The following is a 12,858-nucleotide window of genomic DNA, read 5'->3' on the forward strand; positions in this document are numbered from 1 at the left end:
CACATGTCCATTTTCTCTTTTGTTCTTCAGTAGGTCTTTCATTTTTCCCTCTTTTGTGATATAGCTATGGTTGGGCTCTGGAAACTAGATTCAATGGAGTTGGGTTCAAATCCCAGTATAAGGGAAGACTGTTAGACCAGTTATTTTAACGTCTCTGAACTACAATTTCTCATCTGTAAAACAAGGACATATATAACAACACCTATTTTTATGGCAGTTGTGAGGATTAAAATGAGAAAATCCATGTAAAGTATCTAGACTAGTCTCCTTGCAGGAAGTGAGTACTCAGAAGGCTAGGTATTATTATTATGCAACTTTATTAATTTAACATTGAGTCCCTACCTAACATGCTATGCTGAGGTAAATAAAGACATATAAGGCACTCTCCTTGGCTTCAAGCAGTTCTCAGTCTAGTGAGAGACAGCTGTGAATAAAGAAAATCATAGTCCAATACTAACATAGGGAGCAGAATAAAGTGTTGTAACTAACAGTTAAGAGGAGGGCACCTCACCTGCAGGTAAAAAATAGGAAATGCTTCCTGGAGGAAGTGATTCTTGAGTCAAATCCTAAGTAACTAATAGAAATTTGCCAGGCAGACAAGGGAGAGAAGGACATTCCAAGCAGAAGGCACATCCCATGTTAATGCATGAAAGCTTAAGACAGTGGTTCTCAAACCTTTCTAATGCCGTGACCCTTTAATACAGTTCCTCATGTTGTGGTGACCCCCAACCATAAAATTATTTTCATTGCTACTTCATAACTGTAATTTTGCTACTGTTAGAATCGTAATGTAAATATCTGTGTTTTCCGATGGTCTTAGGCGACCCTGCTGGCGGTTCTCAAGCTGTGGGTCGCGACCCACAGGTTGAGAACCGCTGCTGTAGAGCCTACCGCTGCTGTAGAGCCTAAGACAGGGGTGGGCAAACTTTTGACTCGAGGGCCACAATGGGTTCTTAAACTGGACCGGAGGGCCGGAACAAAAGCATGGATGGAGTGTTTGTGTGAACTAATATAAATTCAAAGTAAAGGAGCGGAGGGGAGAGCAAGAGAACCCTCTGCTCTTTCGGCTCTGCGGGCCGGATAGAACAGCCGAACGGGCCAGATCCAGCCCGCGGGCCGTAGTTTGCTCACGGCTGGCCCTAGGACCATTGGAAGACACAGATATTTACATTAAGATTCATAACAGTAGCAAAATTACAGTTATGAAGTAGCAATGAAAATAATTTTATGGTTGGGGGTCACCACAACATGAGGAACTGTATTAAAGGGTCGCAGCATTAGGAAGGTTGAGAACCACTGGCCTAAGAGAATATGATAGGTTTGGAGAATTAGGAGAATCTGCTAAAATATAGGTTAGGATCCATGGAGGAACGGGGGGAAGGATGTCATATCAGATCAGAAAGGATCTCATAAGTCAGATATGGAGTTTGACCTTTAAGAGAATGCTCCCTCAATGCCGAAGTTATTTCCTGCATTGTTACCAAATTACGATTTGATTGTTTACTTGTCTCTTCTGTTGAACTATGGACACCTTAAGGGCTCAAACCCTGTGTATTGTTCTTTTAATTCCCAGGGCCTAGCATTCAGATAGCACACAATGAATATGGAAAGAAGGAAGGAAGGAAGGGACTTCTGCAAAGTCACACAGCTACTCAGTAGAAGAGGTAGGATTCAAATCCAGATCTCCAGAGTATTTTTAAGTGCTGTACCACATTTCTCAGAGTTGGCTATAGAAGTAAGAATTTAAATCTTTCATTTAATGCAAGATTCATTATATTGGAGTTTTTCCTTTCATGGCTTAATGAAAACTCTTGACACTACCAGGTAAATTCAAATATCAAAAATACTTTGTAAAGATAGTTTGAACACTTATGGATTAAGTAATTATTCCATAAATTTTTGGCAAATTACACTATACTCAATTTGATCTTATCTGGTGTTATTGCTGGCATTACAGATACAAATGTCAGTAGAGTATTACTCAAGATAAAATAGCAGCAGACCCACTAAAGCCAACCAAAGAATGCCTCAACTGCCAGCCAAGCACCTCAATTCAGATGGGCAGGAAAAGGTCTACTTTAACATTTCTTTCATGAATCATACAATTATCCAAGATAACAAATCTGTGTTAAGATCCTTATGGAACAAAAGAACATCTATCATCTCTACCAGTGAAGTCACATCAGGAAATATTTGAAAGGTCATCTCATTTCTATGGTCGTGCATAGATTAATTAAAATGCTTTCTACTATTCTGAACTCTAGTTTTTCCCCATCCCAACTCACTCTATATACTGTTGCCCAGGTTATCTTAGCTGTGTGACCTTGGGCAGGTCACTTAACTTCTCAGGGTCTGTTTCCTCAACTGCTAAAGGAGGAGGCTGTGCCAGATTAGTGCTTTTTATACTGTTACTTAGAGCCCTTGAGTCCCTCAGACAGCCAACCTTGGTGTTGTGGGTGCCACTAAGCAGGTTAGGGAAAAGATGGGCTGAGTTGGCATGGCAGGGGTAACCCATCTCCAGCACAGCAGCCCTTTTGAAATCATGGCCTGTCTAAAACTTGGTTTGGAAAAAGAATTCTGCTACAACAAAAAGTTTAAGTACAATTATACTTACACTAGAGGCCCGATGCACAAAATTCGTGCAAGAGTAGGCCCTTCCTCCGGCTGCCGGCACCGGCTTCCCTCCAGCACCCGGGACCCAGGCTTCCCTCCGGCTGCCAGCAGGCACCCGGGACCCAGACTTTTCCCTTGCAGCCCCGGCTTCGTCCAGAAGGACGTCCAGTCTAATTAGCATATTATGCTTTTATTATTATAGATGATTTCTAATGGTCCTTCCAGTTCTCCTAAATTAAGATTTTATAAAAATCTTCTATATAGCGCTAGCTTTTCTGACTCAGTGGATAGAGCATCAGCCTGTCCCGGGTTCAATTCCAGTCAAGGGCACATGCCTTGTTTGCCGGCTCAGTCCCCAGTGTGGGGTGTGCAGGAGGCAGCTGATCATTGATTCTCTCTCATCATTGATTTTTCTCTCCCTCTCATTTCCTCTCTGAAATCAATGAAAATATATTTAAAATTAAAAAAAAACCTTCTATACACAATAGGGATTTAATGTGATAAAGTGTTTACATACAGAAACACAATAAACAACTAATTTATATTATTTTTTACTTATTAATCTTGGTATCTCAAAATAAGATGCAATGCAATGCTTATAATGACAATTTAATATGCACTCTAAAGTAACTGGCAACTCCCTTAAGACTGTCATTTTGGAAGCCATAGAAAAAAATGGCTCACAAAGTTCAGGACCAAATTCAAATTCTGCTTTTTTTTTCTCTTAGACAACAGTAAAGCTATACCTTAATCCAAGCAAATGCACATGAACAAATTTTCTTTAGTCTCACAATTACTGAGTTTTCAAGTCTCCTCCACTACCTTATTACTTTGTATTCCTGCCCAAGGCTGACCCTAAAAGTTAAATTTATTAGAGTCATTAGAGGTGCCAGACAAATAAAACACTAGGTAATTTGCCAGTCTCCCTTCCTCTCAACTAAGGTGAGGGGTCTCCAGGGGAGGTTTATTAGAAACATCTGGGAAGCTTTTCCAACCTATACTTATGTCCCATTCTCCTCTCCCTCTTGCAAAGCATTGTTTTAGCCAAGGACTTAATTCTGCCCCACATAAAAGGCCCTGTCCATCTTTTTTTTATTGATTTCAGAGAGGAAGGGAGAGAGAGAAACATCAATGATGAGAGAATCATTGATCTGCTTCCTCCTGCACGTCCCCCACTGGGGATCAAGCGTGCAACCTTGGGCATGTGCCCTAGGCCAGAATCGAACCTGGGACCCTTCAGTCCGAAGGCCGATGCTCTATCCACTGAACCAAACCGGCTAGGGCTCTCCATCTTTTTAAATCCAGCTCAATTTAAGATTGATGGAGTAAAAACAATTGAATTTGGAAGACACTGGCTTTGTCACAATTGGTTGGGCAAGTCACTTAACCTTACTGGTGTCAGTTTTTCCTTTGATTTTTGAGGTCCCCTTCCAAATTTGAAATTCTATGACAGCATATCATGTCTAAGAAGCTTTCTGAATTCCTAGCATAGAATGATGTCATTTTTTAGTTTTCTAACAGCCTGTGCAATGTTACATATCACCTAGTTATATACTGTCCTATATTGCCCTCTAGTTGTTTTTACATGAAAATTTTTTCTTTTCAACTATAGTTAGTTTAAAAGCTTATTTTACAGGCCAGAAAATAAGCTTATTTTCTACTTATCTTAAATCTACTAGGACAACTCGGGGTGTATCCTAAGGTAATCAGTATATATTTATAATGATTTGTTCAAAGCAATGACACCCCCAAATTATATTTTTACATCAGCACTGTCCAGTAGAAATATAATGTAAGCCACAAATGTGAGCCCAATATGTAAATCTAAGTTTTCTAGTAGGCACGTGAAAAGACAAGTGAAATTAATTTTAATACATTTAACCCAATATATACAAAATAACAGCATTTCAACAACGTAGTCAGTGTAAAAATTACTGATATATTCTTGTTTAGTAATAACTTTTCAAACTCCGGTGTCTGTTTCACATTTACAACACATCTCAATTAAAAATAGGCACATTCAAGTACTCAGTAGTCCCATGTGGCTAGTGGCTATGTATTGACACTGAGCACTTACTTCATAAGTACCAACTGGGCTAGCCAGAGGGTAGCAAAAATTAATCAGACTCATTCTAGTAAGGGATATACACAGATCTATAGTCTGTAGATGCACAGAACTGTGCTTGGCTGGGGCGCGGGGTGGGGAGTGTCAAGGAAGGTTTCACAGAGGAAAACTTTTGAAAGGCAGTGTGTGGGAGGAAGGGTGACCTGAGGCGGAAGTGGGCGGGAGAGGATTGGGTGGGAGGATCCTAGAGCTCCAGCTGTGGAGGCGATTCTAGCACTTGGCGCTCAGACCCGCGGGCCACGGGTGCGGCACAGCGGCTGGAGCCCAGGCTGCCGCGGCCTCTCGCCTAGCGGGGTTAGGCGCGCGGCAGACCGGCTCCGGGAAGCGCGCCGCTCGCGCTCAGTACTCAGCCACGCCATAGCTGGGTCTCTGAGCCCATGGAGCTTCCCAGCTTAGACTCCGCGACGAGGAGCAAGTCGTAAACAGGGATGAGCGTTTTGCTCATGCACTTGTTTTTCTCCGAGGCCTCCTACAAGTAACGACAGCTCGGTCAAATGAGACAGTGGAAACGGTTGCCAGGGCCGGCCAACAGCTGCTTCAGAAGGTTCTTTGGCGCTTCGGCAACAATGGGACCACTGGACCGAAGTAGCGCCCCTTCCGGTTTCGTAGGTTCTCACCAAGCTCTGTAGCTGTGTTTAATCCCGGAAGTGAGGTCTTCCGGGTTCCTCCCTCCCTCAAGATGGCCGCGGCCGAAGAAGACGAGTTACCGCTGCCACGGCTACCCGAGCTGTTTGATATCAGCAGACGGCTTCTGGACGAAGTGGAAGTAGCGACTGAGCCCACCGGTTCCCGGGCAGTCCAAGAAAAGGTGTTGAAAGGACTCCAGCTCCTTAAGCAGGCCGCCGAAATGTTAGCGCAGCTCGACTTGTTCAGGTATGGGGAGAGGGTAATAGCTGACAACGTAGGTAATAATGGTTACCAAGGGTGGAGCCATTGGGCCTTGGTGGAGGAGACTAAGACTAAAGGACTTTCGTGCCTACCTCCCATTGTGATCTCCTGTACATTGTTTACATTCGCCACCTCTCTCCCCGAGTAGTCAATATCCCACGACTCTGTTACGTAGAATCGGCCGTTGACTGGTGTGAGCGCTCAGCCACTTGGAAGAAACCAAGCCACTGTTCCCCTTGCCTCCTCCCTTTGCCTCACTCCCACCCCAACCCTTCCCACCCTCAGGAAGCAAGGGCCACCGTTTTAATGCCCAACCAGGCTTCACAGCCTCCTCTTTGCTTTTTCCAGCCAAAATGAAGATTTGGAAGAGATTGCTTCCACCGACCTGAAGTACCTGATGGTGCCAGCATTTCAAGGAGCCCTCGCCATGAAACAAGGCAACCCCAGCAAGCGCTTAGATCATTTGCAGTGGGCTCGAGAACACTTTTTAAACTACTTAACTCAGTGCCAGCACTATCATGTGGCAGAGTTTGAGTTGCCCAAAACCAAGAACAACTCAGCTGAAAATAACACAGCTAGTTCCTCCATGGCCCATCCTAGCCTTGTTGCTATGGCATCTCAAAGACAGGCTAAAATAGAGAGGTGGGTCAGTAATTATAATTTGAAAACTGCCCAATGGCAAGTGCTGTTGAGGAGAGTGCATGTTTTTTTTTTTTGGGGGGGGGAGCGGGTGGACAATGATATATGTCACTCTTTTCATTTTTATTGGGCATAGGCCCTGGTGCTAGCAAACTCTACTGAGTTTTTCAAGAACCCTCTACCTTTGTTGAGATGATCATTCCTAACCATTAGACTCCTTATGGTTGCCAACAGCAGCAATGTAGTTTAGCAGATTGTCTCCCAATCTCTCCCACATCACAACATGGTAATATTTGTATAGGACTGTGGGGCAAATATCTCTGAAGGGCACAATATCTTGTAGTTGTAGTCCATTTACAATCCATTGATTGAGAATCTGTTCTAACAGTACTGGATCAGGTGTGCAACATCCTGAACTAATCTTAGCCCTGGCATAACTTCATCGTGTAACCTTGAACAAGTTGCTTGCTCTCAGTTTAGTTTTTTTTAACATATTTAAAGAATGCTCACAGTGTCTAGGAACTATGCATACAGTCTGGTGAGGAAAAAAGGCATAGAAACAGTATCAACATAAAATGATGTGATAGAAAGATGTACAAGGTACCTAACCAAAGAGGGAGCAAGAAAGAGGAGAAGGCTCCCTGGAACAGGTTACTCATAATGATGAGTTGTTTAAGGATGAATAGGAATATTACCTAGAAGATGAAAGGAGGGCATTAGGCAGCACAGATAGCATTACTAAGATATAGGGGCATTAAAGAGCTGTGCGGGGTTGGAGATGTGTGGTGGGGAATAACTATGGGTAATTAGGTGGTGTTAGAATGCAAAGAGGGTTGTGGAGAGGGGGAGGGAATGATGGTCAAGAATGGAGCATTCAGACCTAGGGGAGCTTGGGGTGTGAGGAAGTTGAAGGTACAACCTCAATCAATGATTAACATAATAATGAGGGAATTTGTGGTCTTGGCCCTGGTACCATTTGTCATACCCTGAGTGGTCCAGACAAAGGGAAGTTACAAGTTACCCTGACATTCTACAGCTATATTATCTTAGATGCAGAAAGACAAGAGACTCAGTAAAGAGTTGATCTTTGTCAGAGAAGATACTGGCCTAGGACATGACTACCCACTATAAGCTGCTTTTTAAGTTTTAGTTTCAGACCATCCTTTGTGGTTACTTTAGGTCTCTTAGTTTGCAAGACTGCCATGCAGGCCTTCCCTGAGTTAGATTAGTGTGTGGCCCCTTTTCATCCTTACAGCGTTGTGGAGAAAGAAGGGAGTGCTCAGATCTGGTTGGAGGGATTGGGAAGGTTTCAGAAGGTAACAGCATTTGCGATAAGCCTTGAAGGATGATTAAAAATAGAGATTACAGGTTTTCCTGAATGTAAAGGTAATACCCATGATAGAAAGTTGGAAAAATAGAGAATATTTTTTAAATTAAAGTAATCCTTAATCCTAGCACTCATAGATGAACTTTGTTAACTTTCTGAATGTTTCCTTCTAGATATGATTTAGTTATTTTAGTTAATAAATTTGGAATAATACTGTATATATAGTTTTTCATCTTTTTTAACCTAACATTGTATTGTGATCATTTCCCTGTGTCTTTTGAAACCATGGTATTTAATGGCTACATAACATTTCAGCCCATAGATATACCATAAGTATTTAAACTAATCTTTTATTGTCAAATACTTAGACTATTTATGGTTTGGGCTTTTATTTTTGATATTCTAAATAATGTTAAGAACAAACATCTGTTTTTATTATATGTTTTTATTAATTTTAGAGAAAGAGGAAGAGAGAGGGCGAGAGAGAAACATTGATGAGAGAGAAACATTGATGAGAGAAAAACATTGATAAGCTGCCTCTTGCATGCCCCCTACTGGGGATTAAGCCCAGAATCAAATCAGCAACCTCTTGGTGCATGGGTCAACACTCAAGCACTGAGCCATACTGGCCAGGCCAAACATATATATTTTTTAATTTTTAATTTAACTTTTCCATCACCATTTATCTCCTCTATGCCCTCTTCCTCCTCCAGCCCCCACTCCCTACCCCCTCAACCCCACATCCCCCTCTCCTGCCATCACCACACTTGTCCATGTCCATGAGTTCTCTTTTTTTCTTTTTTGCTCAAACAAACATCTTTAACTGCATCTGTCACACAAATATTTATTGTTTCCTTAGGATAGATTTCTAGAAGGACCAGTGACTAGATCAAAGGTTTTAAATATTTTAAGACTCTTTTAAAAAAATATTTTTTATTGATTTCAGAGAGGAAGGGAGAGGGAGATGGATATATCAATGATGAGAGAGAATCATTGATCAAATGCCTCCTGCACGCCCCACACTGGGGATCAAGCTCACAACTTGGGCATGTGCCCTGACCAGGAATTAAACCATGACCTTCTGGTTCATAGGTCAATGCTCAACCACTGAGCCATGCCTGGATATTTTAAGACTCTTGACGGTAACAGTGTGTTGCTTTCCACAATAACAAATTGCAGAGTGTGTCCCACTGCACTGATCTTGGATGTTAACACTTGGAAAATCCAATTGGGCAAACAAAAGTATTTCATGGTTTTGATTTGCATTTCTTTAGCTAGAAAGCTTGATCTTTGAACATTTTCTTTACATGCTTGACAGATGAGATATCAACATGTTCTTACTTTCAGACTCAGACTTCCAACACCCTACATCAGTGATTTTCAACCTTTTTCATCTCGTGGCATACATAAAATAATTAGTAAAATTCTGTGACACGTAAAAAAATATACTTTTTGCCGATCTGATAAAAAAATAGGTCTAATTTTGATTTGTTCACACCAGGTGGCTATTGTTGTGTTGGCTGTTGTCTCATTTTTTTATTTGACAATCTAAGGGAAAAGAGGTCAGTGCTCCTGACTAAATAGTCAGGTATTGCATGTTTTAAAAATTATTGCAGCACATCGATTGAAAATCTCTGTCCTACATGGATGTTTCATAGACATCTCAAACTTAACATGCCCTTAGTTGAACCCTTGGCTTCTTAACCTGCAAATATCCCCCCACACCCAAGACTTCACCATCTTAATAGGTTTATCACCATTCACCAGGTGTTTAAGCCAGAAACCTAGAAGTTAGCTTCAGTTCGTCCCTTCTGAATCTCCACATCCAATCAGTCTTCAAGGCTTGCCAATTCTAGCTACAAAATGTATCATGTCCTTCTGCTTCTCTCCATCTCCATTATCTCATACCTTAGTCTAGACCACCAGTATCTCTCACCTGAAATAGCCAAACCACTAACAACTACAAGGCCCTGCATGGTCAGGTGCCTGCCTCTCTCCAGTCTCATTGTGTATCACACTCCCTTTGCTCAGTAGCCTTTCATTCTTTGAACAGTCCCAGCTCCTTCATTCTAAAGAGTCTTTGTTCATGTTGTCTTTGCATGGAATGCTCTTCATTGATCTGTCTTTCTACCCTACTAGAATGTATGCTCCAGGAGGTCAGTGGCCATTTCTCTTTTGTTCCCTGTGGTATGTTGACCACAGGGTCTGGTGCTCAAGAAATATTTATTGTTAACAAGTAGGAGGAACAACATGAGCAAAAGCCCAGGGCAGTTTGAGGTATGTACAGGGAATTGAGAGTAGTCTGATTTGGCAGAAGCTCAGAGGTCTTCATAATGAAGTGATGTGTATAGAATATTGAAATGGAAGAGAGAGGCAAAAAGAAAAGTTAACATGCTGTAGTAGTACTTAAACTTGGAAGAGGTAATAAAAATGAAGTTACAGCTATCAGAGACATTACTTTTGCAAGAAGCATTTCCATGAATAGAAAAATTATTGTTCAGATCCTTAGTTACTTTTTGTAGGTCCTCCCTCCCCCACCCCACAACTTTACATACTGAGGCCATGCTACATAAAACACCTCTCTCTCTCAAAACCTTTTTCTTCACGTATTCTCTCTAATTCCCATCTTTGAGGAGTGAGTGTAAGTCTGATTGATTGACTGTGCCTCCATTCTTTTGATAGAAATAGAAGAGTAGAAGCTAGGTAAGCAATAAATCTAATTTTAGATTTATTGAATTTAGTTCCAAAAGTGACACTGGATAACCATCTCCATAGACAGATGGAAATGAATAACTAAAACTTGTCAGGCAATTTTGTTACTAGTGCTAAAACTTTAGGCGCTTTGGTGGGTTTGTATAGTTTGCCAAGGAATAACATGTAGAGGGAAAAAAAAAAGCCAAGGATAAAACCTTGGGGACAAGTTAAGGGAGAAGGAAGAGAAATGAAAGAGCAACCAGAAGTAAGAAAGAGATTGAACAAGGTACAGATAGAATTACTTGTAGAAGCCTGGGGAAGAGAGAGCAAAAGTCATGTCCTCCTTGAAGCTTCTCCCTACCTATCACCGCCCTCCTCCCCCATATTATGACACTTAGTTTATGGTTCTTATAATAACTACTAGAGGCCCGGTGCACGAAATTCATGCACCGGTGGGGGGGTGTGTTCCTCAGCCCAGCCTGCACCCTCTCCAATCTGGAACCCCTCGAGGGATGTCCGACTGCCCATTTAGGCCAGATCTTTTGTATGTTTCCTTAGGATAGATTTCTAGAAGGACCAGTGACTAGATAAAAGGTTTTAAATATTTTAAGACTCTTTTAAAAAAATATTTTTTATTGATTTCAGAGAGGAAAGGAGAGGGAGAGAGAGGCAGAAGCATCAATGATGTATGATCCGGTGGGATCGGGCCGAAACGGGCAGTTGGACATTCCTCTCACAATCCAGGACTGCTGGCTCCCAACTGCTCGCCTGCCTGCCTTCCTGATTGCCCCTAACTGCTTCTGCCTGCCAGCCTGATCACCCCCTAACCACTCCCCTGCCAGCCTGATTGATGCATAACTGCTTCCCTGCCAGCCTGTTTGCCCCTAACTGCCCTCCCCTGCAGGCCTGGTCACCCCTAACTGCCCTCCCCTGCAGGCCTGGTCCCCCCCAACTGCCATTCCCTGTAGGCCTGGTCCCTCCCAACTGCCCTCCCCTGCTGGCCATCTTGTGGTAGCCATCTTGTGTACACATGGGGCAGCCATCTTGTGTGTTGGAGTGATGGCCAATTTGCATATTACTCTTATTAGATAGGATAGAGGCCTGGTGCATGGGTGGGAGCCAGCTGGTTTGCCCTGAAGGGTGTCCCGGATCAGGGTGGGGGTTCCCTTGGAGTGTGGGGCGGCCTGGGCAAGGGGCCTGTGGTGGTTTGCAGGCTGGCCACACCCCCCAGTGACCTATAATTGAAACTTTGTAGCCTTGAGCGGAGCCAAGCCTCCTGCTTGCTCCGTGGCCGCAGCCATTTTTGTTGGGATTTATTTATCTTCTATAATTGAAACTTTGTAGCCTTGAGCGGAGTGCAGGGCAGGGGAGGCCAGGGCGGGCGGGAAGCTTGGCTTCTTCCATCGCCAGGGGCAACTCAAGCCTCCTGCTCTCTCCAGCTCCGTGGCTGCTGCCATTTTTGTTGGGATTTATTTATCTTCTATAATTGAGACTTTGTAGCCTTGAGTGGAGTCCAGGGCTGGCCAGGGTATGCAGAAAGCTTGGCTTCTTCCATTGCTGGGGAAACCCAAGCCTCATGCTCACTCTGTGGCCACAACCATCTTGGTTGGGTTAGTTTGCATACTTACTCCTGATTGGCTGGTGTGCGTGGCTTGTGGATGTAGCAGATGTATGGTCAGTTTGCATATTACTCTTTTATTACATAGGATATTATTCTCTAGACTTGAAATTCCTAAATGTCAGAATCTAATTGTATCTTTTGTATCCCAATTGTATCACTGTATTCTTGGTGCCCAGTAAGTGGATTATAGTAGGTACTTGAGTTGTCTTTGGGAGAGTCAGAGTGGTCTTTAGGAAGATGGAAGCAATGTGGTATAGCAGAAAAAGCCTGGGCTTTTTAGTCAGACAAACCTGGGGTGACCAATTTCTACCCCTTAATTGGTGGGGCATCATCTAGCCTTTCCTAGACTCAATTTTTTTTATTAGCTAACAATATTCATATTACATTGCTGCTTACAAAGCACTTTCATGTGCCATTTGATCCTCTTAACAACTCCACAAAGCAAATATTCTCATGTTAGAGATAAGGAATTTGGCTCTGAGAATTGACATGTCCAAGTTACATAGCTAGTAAGTGCATGCTAGGATTTAAACCTAGGTCTTCAACTTCCTAGTTCTGGTGCCATTTCTACTATAGCATAGAACAAAGAAATAGAATATGTTTGGGGGAAGGTGTGTCTAGGAAAGGGGAAAGACACCAGTAGAGTGAAAAATTGTAACTGCTAATGACGGAGGGTAATTGATAGAGTGAGGCCTGGAAGAATGTGGGTGGGGGTAGGATTTGTAGCAAGAGTGGAATGTTAAAGAGATGGCCTTGGCTCCTAAAGATAGCATTAGCCCCTTATGGATGAGAGGAAAGGTGAAGGTACAGAGATTTTTTTAAACTATGTTTATATTGATTTCAGAGAGGAAGGGGAAGGGGGAGAGAGATAGAAACATCAATGATGAGAGAGAATTATTGATCAGTTGCCTCCTGCACAGCCCCCACTGGGGATCTAGCCTGCAACCCAGG

At 42.7% G+C, this 12,858-nt stretch overlaps 1 protein-coding gene across 2 annotated transcripts in view; it reads left to right on the forward strand.

Annotated features, from left to right (window-relative positions):
* Window positions 1-4,909: 4,909 nt before the first annotated feature.
* Window positions 4,910-12,858, forward strand: part of IGBP1 (immunoglobulin binding protein 1) — a 49,892-nt gene continuing 41,943 nt past the window's right edge. Inside the window, exons 1-2 of one of the 2 annotated variants that reach the window (XM_080652801.1) lie at window positions 4,910-5,611; window positions 5,975-6,268. In XM_080652801.1, the coding sequence (XP_080508927.1) occupies window positions 5,418-5,611; window positions 5,975-6,268 (488 nt within the window). In that variant the 5' untranslated portion in view covers window positions 4,910-5,417. The remainder of the gene's footprint in view (window positions 5,612-5,974; window positions 6,269-12,858) is intronic. The other variant, XM_080652802.1, reaches the window with a different exon arrangement.

Source organism: Plecotus auritus, assembly GCF_963455305.1.
Source record: "Plecotus auritus genome assembly, chromosome: X".
Taxonomy (NCBI): domain Eukaryota; kingdom Metazoa; phylum Chordata; class Mammalia; order Chiroptera; family Vespertilionidae; genus Plecotus; species Plecotus auritus.